General features: G+C 40.9%; 2 protein-coding genes across 9 annotated transcripts in view; one reads left to right on the top strand and one right to left on the bottom strand.

Annotated features, from left to right (window-relative positions):
* lmbr1 (limb development membrane protein 1) overlaps positions 1-5,247 on the top strand; it is a 32,984-nt gene extending 27,737 nt beyond the window's left edge. For all 3 annotated transcript variants that reach the window (XM_035618831.2, XM_035618833.2, XM_035618836.2), the window contains 2 exons: positions 2,178-2,339; positions 4,672-5,247. In XM_035618831.2, coding sequence (XP_035474724.1) covers positions 2,178-2,339; positions 4,672-4,757 — 248 coding nt within the window. In that variant the 3' untranslated portion in view covers positions 4,758-5,247. The remainder of the gene's footprint in view (positions 1-2,177; positions 2,340-4,671) is intronic.
* A 2,462-nt stretch (positions 5,248-7,709) lies between these two features.
* rnf32 (ring finger protein 32) lies at positions 7,710-16,815 on the bottom strand. Of its 6 annotated transcripts, none has more exons than XM_047329746.1 (7): positions 16,732-16,815; positions 15,044-15,238; positions 14,775-14,912; positions 13,275-13,432; positions 12,776-12,884; positions 9,029-9,196; positions 7,710-8,241 (listed from the first exon to the last, which is right to left on the bottom strand). In XM_047329746.1, exons 1-7 carry the CDS (start codon positions 16,744-16,746, stop codon positions 8,008-8,010), a joined length of 1,017 nt encoding a protein of 338 aa, XP_047185702.1. In that variant the 5' UTR covers positions 16,747-16,815; the 3' UTR covers positions 7,710-8,007. The 6 variants fall into 6 exon arrangements, with proteins under 6 accessions (XP_047185702.1, XP_047185703.1, XP_035474730.2 ...); XM_047329747.1 differs by having other exon boundaries at positions 14,775-14,917; XM_035618837.2 differs by having other exon boundaries at positions 14,775-14,917; positions 14,998-15,238.
* Between the last annotated feature and the right edge of the window lie 2,417 nt (positions 16,816-19,232).

Consider the following 19,232-nt stretch of genomic DNA (forward strand, 5'->3'; position numbering starts at 1 on the left):
TTATAACTTGAGTCAAAATTTCCCTGAGGAGTTTATGGTCTCAATCGCTAGTTTCAAGGCCTGTTCAATACAGAATAGACGATAAAGCACCCTAGGGTGGATACAGTGTGATTGACAGCTGATCCGTCCAATCAAAGGTTGCAGGTGTAGATGTGCATGCAGTGGACGAACTCTCAGTCAAACCCAGCCACCGCCAATTCTACGTCCGATTAAAAACAAAAAAACTGAACAAAGGGTGACGCCACGGTGGGTTGCCACTTGGTTCCCACAAAGATAATGGTTGGAGACTCAATGGAACAAATTAGGCTGTTTTATGTTGTGGAGTTGCTGGATTTTACAAATTATACTTAAAACTACAACTTTTAAACATATGGATCAAACTAATGGTGTTTAAACAGAAACTGTTCTTCCCATCAATCTAAAATGCAAAGAGACCGAGAACAAAAGAGAAAATCAGCTGACTGTGCTGATAGATTAGTATGGTCAGTGGTGACCATAGATAATCATTGGTAAAATGGTTATGTATGGTCACCACTGACAAATTAAAAAAGTTTGTCCTTCCCAATGAACAATATTGTTAATTTTGGGAGCCATTCTGCATACAGATGACTGAACCATTTGTGATGCATACTGTAGGTTCAACATTTGAATGCATTAATCGCCTATGTCAGTGACGAAATGCACAGTTAACATCTCAGAAAGACATAAATAGAGCGCGACTGATATGGATTTTTGGTGGTTCGATAAAGGTATAAGCAAGTTAAACATATCGTGTGTCTGTTGGAGTATATATATATGATGTTTATTTTTCTGTCATTGTTCATCATGTAAAATACCAGCGCATATGGACACACATGAAGGCAATCTAAAAAAATTCTGTGAAAGGCTAATTTCGGCTGATATTTATCGTCCAACTGATAAATCGCGAGGGCTTTTGACCTAAATGTTATGAGTAACGTTAAAACACAGTTGAACACAACAGCTTAAATATCTTCCTACATTACAGTGTTATTGGATGGTACAGATGGCTCATCCTGTGGTAGGGTGCAGGAACATGTGGATTGGCAGGTCGAGATGAATTATCAGGAAACCAACAGTGTGCTGATGGCTTTCCAGGCACCACATGATCAGCTTTGACAGATGCTTTGAAATTGTTGTAGCAGTGTGGAGCTGAGAGGAGCCTGCAGGAAAAACTGCTACTTTATCTCAGTCTCAAGGTAACTGCAGGGAGAGATGAAGTTCACCTGCATACCACCTTTGCTGCTATACTTAGTCACCCATTCTTTCATCTTCCACAGGGAGCAGACCTCATAAAACAGTACTCCCAAGAAATAGTCAAGTGATGAAAATAAGCATAAACATCGCAGTGTAGTGGTTGTCCAAGTCCCAATGCATTTGTCTCTGTCTCTTTAAAATGAGATACAGAAACCTAAAACATACTGGAAATTAGTTAGTTTGTTTCTTTCAAAAGTCATCTTTTGATTGGGGGTTAACAAATGCCAGAGATTGTGCAACCCCGTCGGCTCCACAGGAACTTGGTGTGTATTGTTTGAATAAGATGTGTCATTGCCCCCGTTGCTGACCCCGACCTTATTTTGGCCGAAAAAAACTAAAAAACCCACTAACAAATGTTTTATACGAAAAGAAAAAAAATTAAAATGAAGCACATAGGACATCAACTGTTTTACGTTCAAGATGGAGTATCCTTATAATACGTAACATAGAGGGTCACTCAGTGTAATATTTATTTTATCCCTTTTCACACTTGAGATTGTTTTCTGTATTTAAGCCCTTTTTCAGATTGAGCTTTTTACTTGCGGACAGAGCTAGACCATTGCAGAGACATTTTACGAGGGAACTTTAACTGCAGACCTTTCCTAAATTGTTCCATTTGCCAAAGCCTCAGACTTTTGCTTATGAACACAATTCTTAAATTGCCATGGATGGAGCTGTTAAAATGATCGTCCGTCATCTTCTGGGAGTTTTGCTAATTTTCTGGAATTTGGATCTCAGGGTAAATCATCTTCAGTTATCATACCTTTTTAATGAAGAGTCATTACAGGTCGAACATAACTAGTAACGGCTGTGTCACCGTTCTGTATAAGAAATGACACATTTCTCAAGGCATGTCGTCTTCCTCTCTAACCCAAATATTTGTTGTGTCCGTCTCTTCACAGGTATCACCAGATTTGACCTTTTGGGAGACTTTGGGAGATTTAATTGGCTGGGAAACTTTTACATCGTCCTTTCATACAACCTGCTGTTTGCAGTCGTGACAACACTTTCTCTGATCAGAAAATTCACCTCAGCAGTACGTGAAGAGCTACTGAAGGCTTTAGGTAAATTGATCTGTTTTATAATTTTTTTTTATTCATGTATGCTAAAGGGTTTTTAATGAGTCTCTTTTAATATACTACAGCATACTATTTCCAGAGTGCTCCACATATTCTTCCATTGTCCTACAATGTTCAACAAACTTCTTTTGATATGATGGATGTCATGTAGAATATAAAGCAACCAACTATAATGGGACCAACTATTTGAATACCTCCAACAAGGCCCAACAGTCCCCCCATGAAACCACGTAACCTTTTTTTATTTCAATCTGTATCAAAAAAAATTAATGGAAAACATCAGATCTTGATGAACAAAATATTCAAGTTGAAAATCTTTACTGATATACATTGTATAATTTGTTAAGAACAAAACGATGTAACAACGCTCAATGGAATCCAAAATCATCAACCCATTGAGGGCTGGGTTTAAATTAAAGTAAAAAAAAAAAATTGAAATCACAGGATGATCCAACTTGCCGTATTTTTATCACAGCAAGTCAATATGAGACTCAGTAATGTGTATGGCCCACGCGTGTCTGTATGCACTCCTGACATCGTCTGGGCTCCTGATGAGTTGGCTGATAGTGTCCTGGGGGATCTCCTCCCAGATCTGGATGAGGGCATCAGTGAGCTCCTGGACAGTCTGTGGCGATACTTGGCGGCATCAGATGCATCAATACATAACGTCCCATAGATGCTCAATTGGATTCAGGTTAGGGTAATGATAGGGCCAGTCAGTGGTATCAATGCCTTTGTCATCCAGGAACTGCCTACACGCTCTGGCCACGTGAGGCCGCGCAAACTGCTTGCTCATACTGCAAGGAACCTGGGTGTGACACTGGACGACCAGCTGTCCTTCGCTGCCAACATCACAGTGGCAACCCGCTCCTGCAGATTCATCCTCCACAACGACGACTACTGCAACTCCCTCCTAGCTGATGTGCCGGCATGTGCCATCCGACCTCTGCAGCCCATCCCGAATACAGCGACCTGGTTGGTCTACAACCTACCCAAATTCTCCTAAACTTCACCGCTCCTCATCACCCTGCACTGGCTTCCGTCATGGCTTGAATCCGATATAAGGCACTGGTACTCACCTACCGTGCTGCAAATGGCTCAGGCCATTTCCTAGAATTTCCTACATCCAGAACATGGTCAAACCTTACTACCCAGCCCGTCCACTACGCTCTGCTACTGCCAAACGGCTTGCTACTCCCTGACTGTGAGGGGTGGGTAGCCACTGCTCAACCAAATCCTGTCTGTTTGCTGTCCCATGATTCATCAATGGTGGAACTAGCTCTCCATTGACATCAGGACAGCAGAAACCCTTCGTTGCTTCTGTCCGAGACTGAAAACTCTCTTGTTCAGACTGCACCTTAGTTCATGTATTTAAAAAAAGAAGAATATTTAATTTTTTAAAGGAGCACTTGAAGCTGTTTTTGCCAGTTTGATAAATGCTTATGTACTTTATTGATTCTTGCATTTTTTGGGTAATATCTTCATGGTTGAATGTACTCCTTGTAAGTCGCTTTGGACAAAAGCCTCAGCTAAAGAATGTAATGTAATGCATTGCACCTGTTGCAGCAGAGCAGGTGAACTTCACAATCACTTGCGCTTCCTAAATGGACTGAGTGATATCCCTGAAGTTTAACCAACTTGGTGTTAAACTGTGACAATTAAGTGTTCCCTGAATCTTTTTTAGCAGTGTATATGAGTCCCCTAAATATATCACTTTTTTTTTCCCCCCATCAAGATCCATGCAATATTCCCTGGGAAATTGATGAAAATATCACAAAAAATCAAACCTTAATTCCTGGATCCACTCCCATATTTAATGGCTTCTTCCTTGGCCCATGTCTCATCCTTTCACCAAGTTTAGTGGAAATTTGCTCAGTAGTTTTTGCGTAATCCTGCTGACAAACAAATTGACAGGGGCAAAAAACAAAACCTCCTTGGAGGAGGTAATAACACTGACTACTCAATTTCAATCTTATTTTGAATCAACAAAGGTTTGTTCTCCAACACTGACAGCAAAAACCTACACTGTGGCTTTGGAGGGAGATTATTTCTCTCAGGCAGCATGACCTGGAGTGACAAAATGTAAGAATTTGCAGCGACGTCCACCATGCTGCTGGACTGACATGTGACAGAGGATGGGGCTAGACTCGAAGGCTTGTGGGGACAGGCCCTGGATTTTTGATTCACAGGGTTGTATAGGTTTAGAAAATGTCAGACAGAAGGACTGAGGGGGGAAGAAGCACATCAATACCTCTGTCTAAGTGAAAGTCTGAGGCTTTTTTAATGAGATTTCTCTCCCTTATCTCCTCCTGCCCAGGTTTGGATAAATTGCAACTGTCAAACAGCCCCTCGGACCCTGAATCTGGGAAGCTCTCGGCCAACGGGCATCAGAAAACTCTGTGAAAGGGACCACAGCATAGCCAAAGGGAGATTTCAACAGAACTGCCTGACTGCTGAAAGGTGAAAGGGATTGGAAGGAACTTAATAGTGTCAGTGTCTGACGGATGCTGTAAATGGAGGCTGAGAGCAATTTAGCTTTGTGACATTCCATCCTTTGCGTCTCGGATGGAAGCTGGGACAGAGCCAGGGATGCGACTGAGGAGCGAAAAAGACTGGCATCACTGCAGTGACCTTGATGTTGACCTCAACTGCGACTGTGACTTTAAGCCACCCATCTCTTGCTTCAGGAGACCCCCACCCCCACCACTTGGTATTCTTGTACAACCTGCCCAAGCTGCACTAGACCAAAAGCAAGAGGGTACAGCAAGTGAAATGACTCACCTTCTGTCTTTTTTTTTAAGTCTTAACTCTAACTAAAAGGCAGTGGGTTATTTTACCTTCACTCTGCCCCTGCTCTGTATTCAGCGTAATAAACCCCCACAGTTAAATTGGACTCATTTTCTATTGTCTGTATGTCCATCGTTGCACTTGCAGTTTATGTTCATGAATTGTTGGTCTCTTGTTGCTATGTGGACTGATAGAGGCGTGATAAGGTGTTAATTTGTCATTTTTGATTTAAAATGTGAAAATAAGCACATCACAGCCGGAACAAAAACCTGCATGGCATCCATACAGTTTCATGTTATATGCATTGGCACTGTTGTTACTGATAGGCGTCTGACTTTAGCACTCGTGCTTTTGTTAGTCTACTTTTTAATTTGGCTTTATTCAAGTGCGCTTTAAATTTATTGATGATGTCATTATAGTTTGTATGAAGTAGGGTAAGAACTTTTTTAGGTGCTCTAGATTTGACTTGAGCTACTCTACAAATGGCAAACTACACCATATGAGAGTTGTATCCACTTTTCTTCCAGTGAGCAGAATGATTGAGTGCACTTGGAGCTGAGCCTGATTTCCTAAAATTTTTGATTATGCACATCATAAGAAAATTTCAGTTTTTCTCATCCCCTTTTTTGTTAAATGTTGCATTTACATGTACATAGGTGTAACATTGCGTTTCATACCTCTTTGGCATAGCCTGGGACCCAGATGAATTCTGGGAGGGCATTTAAATTTGCTCTGCCAGAATACGGTCTGGCTAAAAGTCTTTTTTCAAGTTTCTCCCACAAAAACCACGACACTCATCAAAGGCATCTCATCTCCTCTTTGCTCTAGTCCGTCGACATTCTTCTGATTCGTCTGTGTCCGTTGGTAACGCCTCTTGGAAATCAAAAATTAACCGAGAGGTCCCAGAGTAATACATGTTTGAGTGTTAGAATGGCTACGCCAGGCTATCTTTGGTGTTATTTAGATGAAAACACTGGGCTCTCAGTGACTCCACTGAGGGTCTGACTCACTAAGCAATCTGTATTTTCCTGGGCATATTTTCTTTGTTTACAAAAAACCTTATTCTAATGCAAACCTGTAACAGTCTTGCAGAGTGCATGAGTGAAAAAAGTTTGCAGATGGTAGAAAGTCTTGGTGACTCAGGCCCCATTTACAGTACATGTTGTTGAATTGCTGCATTATCTTCTAAACTGTGATGTTATTTGTCTCCAGAACCACCTTGAATGCCTTATACGACAAGCATCTCATGGGCTTAATGTCAAGGTTGTTTCCTGTTCTGTGTAGTCTGTTTGTGTACATGCACATGTGTACATTTACATTGTCTCTAGACAGTTCCACTGTTAACCGCTGTACACGACCGAGTTTTAGTCTAATGCCAGCCGTTATAATGTTTTTGTCTTTTGCTATGAATGTTGTCAGAGAAGCTCTCTTCTAGTGAGAGGCTCCAGTTTGAGACTCACTCGTTACCCATAAAACTTGAGCACTTGCTAGACTAGGGTTGAGCAATCAAATTATGTTGTCATGGTGTTTGAGATGTCTTATGTATTCATGGTGACTAATATGACAGATGAAAAAGTAATTTTTAAGTTTTAGTTTATTTATGAATTTAAAACTTTTGTTTCTCAGGACAGGGAATGTTTTACATCAAAGCTGTCTGCCAATGGTTGTTGCTATTTACAAAGAAAAATTTGCAATTCTGAAGCCATCATCCCGAATCAGTAAATCGGACCTGAGAATGTTTTGTAAAGGGTGATCTATACATATAACAGCTGTTACCATCCAAGAGTCCCAAATTGTTTATTTGCCGAAACATTTGATAGATTTTCTAGTTTGTTGTAGGAAATATGATGCTCATATTGCGTTGTCAATTATTTTATTACCTCCGCCAAGGATGTTTTCATCCGTGGTTTGTTTATTAGTTAGCAGAATTACGCTTAAAAGTACAGAACCGATTTCCTTTACATTTTGTGGAGGGGTGGGGCTTTGGGGAGTGGATCAGAATCAGGTCTTCATTTTCTCTAACATGGTGAGATAGGATATTAGGCTTGGCAGTGGTATGCGCTCTGTGTCCTTCAAGTTGATGTTAGGACAATACTGATCATTTGAAACTGAGAAAACAAATCGAAATGACACAAAGTAACATGGTAAGGCAAAAAGGATGATACTGTATATTGGTGAAAGAGAATTTTAATTAGTAAAAATGATTTTATTTCTCGATCTGGATGAACTACAATCACTAAAATGGCTCAATGGTTTTATTTGTGTTTATTTTACATTTCCATCATAGTTGTTTCTCACATCTATTCAACAGACTGTGGTAACGTTGGACTCTGGGCTCTGCAATACCTGGCAGGGAAGCATCACAGTCATAGTCCAGTGGCTTCTGGCCTGAGAGCTATCAGGTCTGTTTTTTATTAAAGCAAGCATTTCTGGTTTGCTTCACAGTACATCTGTGTTCTGTGGGGGCTCAAAACTACAGAGTTAGTCTGTACAGTAAGTGACGCAGCTTTTATTTTTGTCGGTCAGTCAGTCTCTGCATGTAAGTTTTTTTTATGTCTTGTGAATGTATTATTATTTGTATTTTTTTTTTTTTACAAATTTCTCAGTTCACTAAAATTATGTTTTGTTATTTTGTTTATTGTTTATGTGTTTGAAAATAAAAGAGAAAAAACTTACAGACATGAAAGTGGTAAAATCTTTCACATCTCTCTCAGCACGAAGGTGAATAAGTACATTTCCCCAGATACAGAACCATGCAAGGCGTCATAATAATTGTGCTTAATTTAAATACAAGTAACTTGGGATACAAGAAAATATTACTAGATGGGATGATCTAAAATGCTGTCTTGCATACATAGTACCTGTTTTAGATGAGCTTCTTGTGGTAGACAGACCTGCACAGGGGACATGGAGGTCTGCTGTCTGCTGTAAAAGACTCAAAGGCCTCTAAACAGAGCTGGTGAAAGAGGTGAGAACAGGACAGGAGCACAGTTCGTCTGCCTTGTTGTTGATGGTGGGATCTACTTGCTTCAGTCGGAAGGTTCAGGTCGCCCAGTGCAGTCAGGCAGATGGGGCAGTCCCGCACACCTCTCTGGATAACCTGTCAGAGTTTGAAACAAGTTCATCTTCCCTCGGAATGTTTACAAGTTCTGTCACATAAAGGAAGATATATATCTGCATGATGAGGATTTTTTCTTTTTGTATAAATGTAATTATTTGGTTGATTAGAAGTTAATAACAGTGTCTTTGTTCCTCAACCGGCTTAAGTAAAGGCCATTTAACTTGAAAGGACTCAACTACCTGACAGGTTTGATCCAACAACATGTTTACAGTGATCCAGTGAACACACTTCATATTGAGCTGCACAATACTTTTTGTACCAATGCAAAAGGTGCATGGTATGTGTTGAGAGCACATCCACTGTTTGATACCTGATGTCAAGGCTAAGCCGCTGGTGCGTTGTGTGCAACCTTTTCACACCAGATAAAGAAAAAAAAAGAGACATCGTCTTTGCACACACCTCACCCTCTCTATGGAAAGTGGCACTGGCTTCTATGAAAGTCAACAATGGAGCCTTATGAAACAGCAAATCTCGATGTCTTTTCAGTTCCTCCGCAGCCGTCCAGGCAATGAAAAGCCTGTCGTGCACTATCAAACTGGTTCGTGTTTGTGGTAAACACAGAGGATTATTAGCCTTCCTGCTGCCATTCATTTGGTAAAGTGAATGATTACCTCAGGAGAGAAGTGTACTTTCTATGTAGCAGCTGTGATGCTGTCGTCCCCATGCAAGCGTTAACATGTCAAGGAAAGGCAAGGCTGGGTGAAGAGGAATCAGACTAGGATTTTATATTTTTTACAACATTCATTGAGTGTGCCTTGTTTCTGACCTGGCTCTGTATTTGGTCCCAGTCGTTCTCCTGTGGTTCAGAGACGCTCTTACTCTCCAGCTGCTGGAACACTCGTCTGCTTGATGACAGGGAGCGGTCGATATCACTCAGAAAAGCCTCCGTGTCGGTGTGACAGTATCGGACAAAGCTGTCATTCAACTCCTGCAACTAATTAGAAAAACCATTTTGTTTGCACAAAGGAGGCATGTTTCATTCAGATACACAATAGAGTTGTGTTTTTGGCAAAGACTAATTGTATGTGTGTGTGCGCGTGTGTGTGTGTGTTTGTGTGTGTATGTGTGTCTGTCTGTCTGTGTGTATTGTAATTGTTGAGGCACGCTGACAGGGTCCAGCTGTTAAACAGCCAGATCAATACAGTCACATCTCCCACTAACATGGAGAATTAATGTAATCCAGTAAAAGAAAACGGTGCTTGGAAACACACACACATTTGACAGTTTTTTTTCTGTTTCATACATGGTCACATGTTTGGGAAGAAAAATGAATAGATTACTAATCGATCCCAAAAAAGTGTTATGGAGTTACCTGTGAAATAATGTGTGGTGTTGTGGGAACAGTCCTCATTCCTGGGTGGGAATTTTCCCCTTATTTCAAGAACCACCATTCTCTGATACTCCCATTCTCTTTTTGACCATTTTCAAAAACTCGTCTAGGGCTGCAACTCATAATTATTTTCATTTTCAATTAATCAGTGGATTATTTTGTTGATAATTCGATTAGTTGAATAGTCCATAAAATTGTGAAAAAAAGTTGATTGTGTTTCCCAAACCCCAAGATAATGTTTTGTCCACACATAAGATATTTAGGTATCTGTCATAGAGGAGGAAGACTTTTTTTTCATAAAAGCTACATGATCGATTCGATTATCAAAATAGTTGATGAGGTGATTTTAGTAGTCAATTACTCATCGATTAACTGTTACAGCTCTAAAAGACTCCTTCTAGTGTCTGTCTTCCCATAAATCATCTACCTTCTCCCATTTACAACAGCTGTTGCTAAGCAACAATTAATGCTTTAATATGCATTTTACTATCAAAAAAGATTTAAATAGTCAGTGAAGGGGCTATTTATATATTATAAGTTTCAATGGCACTATGCAGTCGACCATTCAAAATACATTTCTGCATGTGATATAAGTGACAACAACAGTTGTACTACAAGGTCGTCTGGAGAGCACATACCTCCTCCAAGCCTAACGCCCTAATCTCACATTATTCAAGCCAGTGGGGGAAACAATTCCTGGCTTTGCCTGTTCTTCTGGATCTGTTCCAAAATTTTAAAGATTCTTCCTTGGGTCATGCCACACACCTCCACAAAATTTCATGGAAATTAGTTCAGTAATTTTTAAGTAATCCTGCTTCCAGTCAGGCAGACTTACAAAGAAACTAGAATCTCACCAAGTAGAGCACATTCATAAATATCAGTCCACCCCCCAATGTTAAAGAAAGTGGTTCAATAATCCTGGATCCACCCTTTTGTCCAGATCCAGGAATTTAATGGGTTTCTCTCTTGGCCCGTGTCCCATCCTTCCACCAAGTTTCGTGGAAATAGTTTTTGTGTAATCCCACTGACAAAAAAACAAACCAACAAATGGACTGCTTGGCGGAGGATAAATATCACCTAAACCACCTCCTGGACAACTAAGCAAACTCAAGTCACTGATGAAGGCCATGAGATGTGGCAGAAAGTTACAGTTCAATAACTGCATGCAATTAAAGAAAATAATGCATTAATGTAGGGCTTTAATGGATTGATTATTTTATAGATTAACCACTTGATCTAAACAGTAAAAAAAGCCCATCACAGTTCCATTTTTGCTTGAAAAATATTGTTGAAATGATTATCGAAACAGTTGCCAATAATGTTGTGACTACATCTGCAATAGGTAATGTAATGTATTACTTAAAGTAGCTTTTCACTCGAAACACACACACACACACACACATAATCCCTTGGCCTGTTACGGTGACATGAGAATTGCTTTACAGCTAGGCTTTTATCACTAATTAAACAACTGTTAACTATTCATATGGAGGGTTTTATGGGCCTGGCTGACTTTTCTATAGTCACGGCAAACAGTACAGCCTCTGGTGAACTTTGCATTGCTCCACACTAGATGGGGACAGGAGAGGGGAAGAGGAGGTGGAGCGCAGAAACGTTATCTCACGGTAATCCATCTAGATGTCGGTAGTGTCCCCCTTAATGGGTTGACTCAGGGTCGGAACTCCGAAGTAAGTAAAAATTGAAAGCTGGGCATCGGGATCACCTGATAAGATTTCTGAAACTGGCCTGATACTGTGAAGTTTTTTCCCCCCCAAGGGAACACCTGGGGCTACATGGTACAAAGATGCTTTATTGCCTCCTGCTATCACAAGGAAAACAGAAAGAATAGGTTTCTCTGTCTCACGCAGTTTCCAGCCCGGCACTAACACGCCTGTTTGCATTACAGTCAGCTAAGCAAATAAGTCTTCCCCTTGAAAATCAAGTCAATCAGAGCTGTCAGCGCTGCGTTGCATAGCTCGCAGCTCGTGAAGATCATCCTCAGTGTGACAAAAGATATGAGACAATCTCATGACCACCCACGACCACTGAATCACACAACTTGAATGTAAAGTGGCTGACAGCATCTGTGACTCCATCCCGAGCATGTGAACCCGGACGTGGCCTAATGTGTTAGAACATAGGTAATTGGCTCAGTGTCTTTGCTTACGGGACATGTTAGAGCCTGGTTTATAGGCAACATGATGGAGAGTGATGGGGGAATGCATAGGACACTCTGACCCTTGCAACACATTATAAGTGTGGCCTCATACATTTGTCAGTTTTGTTTAATCAGCCTCTTTGAAGCACAGGAGCACTCTCCGTGATTACAAAACTCCACACAGAAATATAAATATGCCTATTATTGAAGACACACTGGACTAACAGAACACTAATGGAGCTATGATTATTTAAGAGTCGCGCCACTGAATGAATTGGTATGAGAAATGACTGTCCGGTGAGAGAAATGTTTGGTGTCTTCATTGGTCATCTCAGGCCTCAGCTGGGGGAGGTTCACTAGGTGGCAATGTTCCCTTTTCCTGGGAGCTGCCATCAAGGCAACACAAGCCTCACAGTCAAATGACCCCATCCACTGGCTGCTCTCGAAACCATGGGTCAGGACCTCTTCAATATCCCCCCCATCAAGTCCAGTGGTTCCATGATTTATAGCTTGGAAACGGGGCAAGAGAACAAAGCCTGAAATGAGAACCTGTGTCAGGTATCCAAACATCTCGGCCGATTTCGCGTCTTCACCCGTTCCTATCCAGCACACGCTACACACACTACAAACACACTGATCGATGAAGGAATACCAGACCCAAACATGCCCAGGAGACATCGTGCTTTTGTGTTGACCCTGGAATGCCCAGACTGTTTGACTAACACACAAAACTCTCTCCACATTAGTGGACAAACAGTGTATGATTCACAAAGCATCAAAGGAGCTCAGGGGGTGACAGCAGGTGAAGGTGTGTGTGTGCGTGTGTTTTAGCAGTGGGGTCAGTGGGTCCCTGAGATCCGTGTCTCAACCCTTTACATTCAATGTTCGTCACTGCCTTTATTCGACCATCTCGAGAAAATGAGACTGGAGGCGATTTGACCGCATGTATGTTCAGTGTGGCCAAAGAAGCATGATCATCTAGAACATCCTGATGTGATCACTTCTGAGTTGAAGACCCCACTCACCTTTGCCTCGAAGAATTTGCGTCGCAGCCGTTTGTCTTTTGGGCTGACCGTTTTTCTCGTATGTCTGTACCACTTTCGAGCAACATAGCCTCGCCAGCATGCTTGAATTCTATGCACACACAAAATACATTCACATGAAACGTGTTGAGGAACATTCTGCATTTTTAACTTATATATATATATATATTATATATAAAGAAGACATTTCTCATATATAAAACCTCAGGCAAACTGAAATTGCAAGTGTGGCTCCAACTCATATGGACAAGAACCCCAAAACTAAAATAGTCATATACATTAAGATAGATAATAATATAAAAAAACAAGCAGTTTATAATTTAAAAATTACATTTGTTTTTTGTTAATCTTGAGCATGTAATTCGAAGGTCTTCTATAGCCTTAAAACATTGCTTGACTTACAAAAATAATGGTTGAAAATGCAGCAGTTTGCTGGAAATTACTTAATGAGATTGTGTAATGTACAGTTCTTTGCATTTACCTGGTGGCACAGTGGTGTCTGAAGAGGCGAGCTGCATCATGTATCAATCGTGTTTCATACTGCTCCCTTCTGCACATGGGGCAGCACTTCCTCCCAGAAAACCTCTCAAAGGCCTGCAGACATGCTCGGTGGAAAACATGAGAGCAAGACAGCAACACCTACAAAGGGACAGTCATCAAAGTGAATCAGTTTATGTGAATATACAAAATAATATCATACATGGTGTAAATCAAGAAGGAGCACAGAATTAACCTTAAGTCTGGATTTCATGGGTTGACTGACTAAATAGGTTGCCATGTCTCCTGAGGATGTGTATTGGTTTTACGGTTATCTTTAAGTGCTTCGAAAGGCTCTCATACAGTATACAGTCTATGCTTGTGTGGCGTGTGTGGCCTGTGTTAAGCCACTCTAAGTCTGTGTGTATTCATGCACATATGTGAATGTGTGTATCTGATGTTAAGTGTTATTTGTCAAGGGGATAGAGGGAGTCAGCATGACCCCCAGTGGGGCGACTGGGACCTGGACTAAAGTCTCCTTCTACCTGGGAGAGGGGGGTCTTTTATTGTCTGAAAGGAGACAGCCACAGCTATGAGGCTTTACACACAAACCAGTTTACTCAGATCTCTGGAGGGCAGAGGGGAGGCATATTGATTTCCTATTGTTTTTTGGCCTGACCAACACACTCCATCACGAGTGAAAGGGCCCCCTGCAGTGTACAATTTCCAAGAGCTACACAAGCCATTAGACCCAAGAGAAATTTCAATTCTCACAACATTCTAAGGGTACAAGCTACAGTTAAAAGGGCTGCACATACAATAAAGAACTGGAATATAAATGTTTAATAGACAGCAGATGATTTTTATCTTAAAATCATGACCTATTACAGAGAAGTTGTGGTTTGTATTCAAATAATATGAGTTGGACAGAGTAACAAAGTCCACACAACTGGTTCAGAGCAATTGCTGCTGTAACCAGTTTTCATTGTTATATTAATGCTTGAACAAGACTCTCGCATTGTCACAATATGAAGGCTTCCAGGAAAATGCCAAATCAACAAAGATTCTCTCTGGTCACTTTCCCTTGTTAGCAGGCTCTAATTAACCCCCCCCCCTCCCCCCCAAGTCAAACTAATATTTACACATGAATCTATAGGAACTGTGCTTTGTGAGGCCGCCTATTCTAGTTCCACATTCTTGAGGAGATTGGCATCTTAAAAGGGGATCGGAAAGGTGTAAAAGACTGAATGACCCTCACAGTTACACACTGATTGCTACATCATCACGTCACACTTGAGTTCCAAGGCAGTATGGGTAAATTTGTACAGTTGTCTACACAGATTAGAACATACAGGAACTGCAGGTAGGGGAGCTTTGTGTGTATATTTGTGTGCTTATGTGTGTATGTGGAAACACAGGTGGAAAAAAAAACTTTGAAAAGAAAAAAGGAAGAAAGAGCTCTCTCACAGAATATTAACGGTGGTTGACTGTGGTGGAGGAATACCTGAGGCTGAAGGCGAAACTCCTCCCTACATATTGCACAGGGCTGAGTGGATTCCCCCTGCTGAGCAGACCTTGCCTTGACCTGCATCCATTCATCCTCCATCAGTCTCTCTGCTGGGGCAGCCACCAAACCCATCTTCTGAGCTAAGACATTAGAAATATGCTGACAACACTTCCATGCAAAGAAACCTTAAACTGAAAGACATTTCCAAAGTTTGTTCTACCTAATGTTAAAGGAGGTGGAGCAGGATCAAGCACGTATTCACTCGCCTCTCGCCAGTCCTGCCACTGCAGACCAGTCTCCTGCACTGTTCTTCTTGCTTGTGGGTTTCTGGGTCCTTCTCTTTTGCATCTCGGCAACGGGTCAGACAATGAGAGATTTGAAAGCAGCAGGCTCCTTGTGATGTGGTCTTGAAAGGCAGCCGAGGTGATCACCAACTTGTTGCTTGTTTTAAACTTCAAGCCCTGTAAAAAGATTTTCATCACAGCAGTTTTATAAAATGATGCATGAAGCTTTGCCAACTGTATAACCTGAAATCTATCAGACACCCTGTGCCATTCTAATACTTTGGTCAGCTGCTTTTCCAGAATTTTAGAGAGGAAAGGTAGTTTAGAGATAGGCCTGAAGATTTTTGGATGGGAGGAGTCCAGGTTTGGTTTCTTGAGTAGGGGTTGGACAACGGCCTGTTTAAAGAAGCTGGGGACACATCCTGACAAAAGGGAGCAATTAATGATGTTGATTATACAGGGGCTAGTGAGGTCAATAATTTGCAACCACAGAGAGGTTGTAAGGACATCTAGAGGGGAATTTTGCCTGATTCAGCAGGGCTGTAACATCAGCTAGGGTCACAGAGCAGAAGGAGTCCAAAATCTATAGCTTAGGGTTAGTCACCAAGGAGTGGACTGGAAAATGGTGAAATGTTTGCTCTGATGTTGGCAACCTTTTCTATAAAATAATTAAGAAAGTTATTACAGTCCCTGATTGAGAAGATTGGTAAGTGAGGAGTGCTTGGAGAGACACTGCGGTTTGTTGTGTCATATAGAACTTTTTCATTTCTCTTGCTGGCAGATATGAGATTGGGGAAGTATGCGGATTTCTCAGCCGAAACCATGGCATTAAGGGTACACATAAGCTGCCTGAGGTGCAGTCTGTGTACCTCAAGCTTTGTGGTTTTCCATAAGCGCTCAGTTTTTCTACATTGTTGTCTGAAATTGCGGATGCTATCATTTATCCATGGGGATTTTTTTGTTGTCGTTTTTTTTCATAGTTTCAGAGGAGCCACTTTGTCTGGGACTGAGGAGCAATAACTGTCCATGAAAGTGTCCTTTGTTATCAATTTTTTGTAACAGCATTGCTGTCAAACATCAAAGCAAAATTCATGGCTGCAGCCGAATCAGCCTATGTTTATTTACACACATAAATCCTTGGAGCCAACATGGTCAATGTCTATGCCATGTGAAGTCCAGAGTGTGCCCACCTGTGTGTTATAGGGCCAGATACATGTTGTTTAAAATCAAAAGACTGAGTGAGATTAAGAAAATCAGTGGCGCATGTAAGCCTCTTTAGAGCTGTGGTTACAGCTGCATATATATCATGAAACACACTGCCTAGGACACATAAATAACTTCTGATATAATTGGCTGAGCTCACCAATGAAGCAATATTCATGGAACAGAAAGTCGTTTTTAAAAAACAACAGAAGTCGTTTACAACCTGCTTGTGGTTCATCCCTATAAATAGGAAAGTCTGGGCCTAAAAGCAGGTGTTCGCTGTCTTGTCAAGCTAGCAGCTGTAAAACAAGACGACGTGGCAATTTCACTTCATTCTACGACGGAGGTCGGACAGAGTCTAAACGCTAAAGTGCTGACAAGAGGAAACGCTGTCGATATTTCTGCCGCAGTTTCAAGCATATTTACATAGACGAAATATTTGAATGAAAAGGAACTGAAAACCAAACCTTCCGCATTGCCATCCTATCAACCGAGTGTTTGAGTGGTTGCCAGGTTACCTGTCCCCGCCTTGCGCGTCTCCACCACGGAGCCTAACCGCCACCTCTGATTGGCTGAGCTGAGACCTCTGAGTGAGCTGATTGGTTACTGGTCCCATGTTTCAATAAACACACCATAAAATCAACTCAGTGATGTGCTTGGTTTCCTTATAAAATATTTGAATTAATCCTCTCAAGAGGCTGTTAAAGGCTTTCTTAATCTAAATTAGAACTTTTTTTTAAGGTTGGAAAACAATGGAATATTAATGTATAAAAAATATTTTATATAGTTGTGGAATGTAAATACGTTAATTTATTATCAATAAATTATATTACAATGACAGCCTGTACAAAGTGCAGCCTCCTCTGTCCTTAACCCTCGATCTGCACCCTCCCTCCCTCTCTTCTCTCCATCTTTTCTGTATATATAAAAATACTGCAACTTTCAATTTTGAAGTATTTGTTCTTTACTTGACAACTTCCATATTATACTATATCATACTTCTATATAGAATATATTTCAAAGATAATTATTCTACTTTCAAGGCGACTGAGGTGAATTTACCTGATAGCTATAGTTCTTGGGTACGTAGATTAACAGATTGGATTACAGATAAATCAGTTGATATCATATGTAAACTACCTACTACCTACTACTAAGTAGTTGAATTTGTATTATTTGTATTGACAATCAAATAATATAATAATATAGGACTGCTGTTAAGGATTACTTTTTTTATGTGACAAATTATTATATTATATCATTATCAGGAAGTACATTTTCCTGATAATACATCTGTACTTGTTCTTACTTTAAGTTCTATCTGCTGCTGCTGCTGATAACTTACATTTACAAAGTTTTCTATCCCCTTCTATCACCATGCGAGGGTAATTTTGCTCTTTTAAAACTGCATGTGGTGTCTCGATCTTACTAATGATTATTTTATTGTCAGGGAGGTGTCAGTGAACAGTTGGAACCTGACCAAAGGAGGTTAGTCTGTGTGTCTAGGTGACTCACCGAGCTGTCGTCAGAGTAGGCGCTGAACAAAGCTAAGCTGCTCATACCTGTGCTGTGAGCTAAGGGATCCCTCACAGGTCACCCTTACATGGAAAACCATACACACAAACACACAGACCAAACTGTCTCTTTTTGTGAGCGTGATGAAAAGTTTGCTTTATTTCTCACACAGTGCGGTGGAGTGCAACTTTTAAAATGCTTTGCAGTCTTGATTGACTTTGATGTGCTCAGTCAGAATCAGTGAAAACAGATGGCCGAAGAGAGGGCTAACGGTGAGGCCTGTCAATCCAGGGAGTCCTCTAAGAAAACAAAGTGAAGACCTGGCTCTGGGAGAGGAGGAAACCCCTGAGCTTCTCAAGAGGCTGCTGCATTCTTGAGATTAGGGCAAGAAAAACGCACTGCTGTTAATGCCCCAGACAAAGGCGTGGAACAATTTATTAGTTAAGAATTCGAGCTCAGAGCTCAATCAAAGGCCTGTCGTCCACAATGCCAGACTTGGGGCTTTGGTTTGTTGTTTTAAGTAAATAATCATGCTTAAAAGATATGGCAAAGATGGGGCTCAAGTCCCCCATAAAGCCTGCATTCTTCCAACTGTCATCAGAATGGATTTAAGTGTGCGCTTTTATTTTCAACAAGGACGCTGTTTGTATTTTTCTTTATGAATACCATTTTAAAGAGGTTTTTATTTAACTTCCTTCCCCCTCCACCTCTTTACCTGATCTGTGGTATTTTTGAAAAGACAACTCACCTTGACGTGCAAAGAGATGATGACTTAAACCAAAGGTGAAAAAAAGGAGGAACAAATTCGCTAATATATTTTGACAGTTCTTATGTACTCATGCATATGCTGCGGTGCTGAGACAGAGCTGCCGAGACTTAACCTATAGATTCCTATTATGTGTAACAAAGATGACTTAATCGATACTTGTGTAAATGAAGCATCTAGATGTGAGTAAAGGCACAACACTTTCATGATACTGCATCAATTCATACTCATAATGCAAGTCTTTGTCCCTACATCATGCTTTGTTGTCAAATGAGTAATTGCCGTGAGATATAGATGGGAGAGGGCAGCCCATAATGGTTAATTAACAATTATGTCAGCCAGCGAGATGACCAGGAGACCAATCATTTTGATAGGAGACAGTGGAGGGGGACAGAAATCAGATTATTTCATGACTTGACCCATAATGCTTCCCTAACATGACTCTAATCACTCCATGGTGGACAAGAGTCCCCCATGGCTATCTGGGAGTGAACCAGTGAGGAGTAGAGGACAACGAGCCGTTACTATTTGCTGTTATCTCCCACGTCATTGCTGAGTAAGTAAGCTATAAAAGAACACAGCCATCATTACAGCCGTTTGGTTGCTTTTCAGAGAGATGGAGCTCCGAATGATTAGACATGTCCTTTGCAAATGAAATACAGATCACCCCAGGCTTTTGGTTTTACT

The sequence above is a fragment of the Scophthalmus maximus genome, chromosome 21 (assembly GCF_022379125.1).
Source record: "Scophthalmus maximus strain ysfricsl-2021 chromosome 21, ASM2237912v1, whole genome shotgun sequence".
NCBI lineage: Eukaryota > Metazoa > Chordata > Actinopteri > Pleuronectiformes > Scophthalmidae > Scophthalmus > Scophthalmus maximus.

Coding starts and splice junctions, on each gene's coding strand:
- rnf32 (XM_035618837.2), bottom strand. Junction 12,885..13,274: donor AGACACCACTGTGCCACCAG/GTAAATGCAAAG, acceptor GTGTGTGCATAG/AATTCAAGCATGCTGGCGAG. Junction 9,197..12,775: donor GCAAATTCTTCGAGGCAAAG/GTGAGTGGGGTC, acceptor TTTTCTAATTAG/TTGCAGGAGTTGAATGACAG.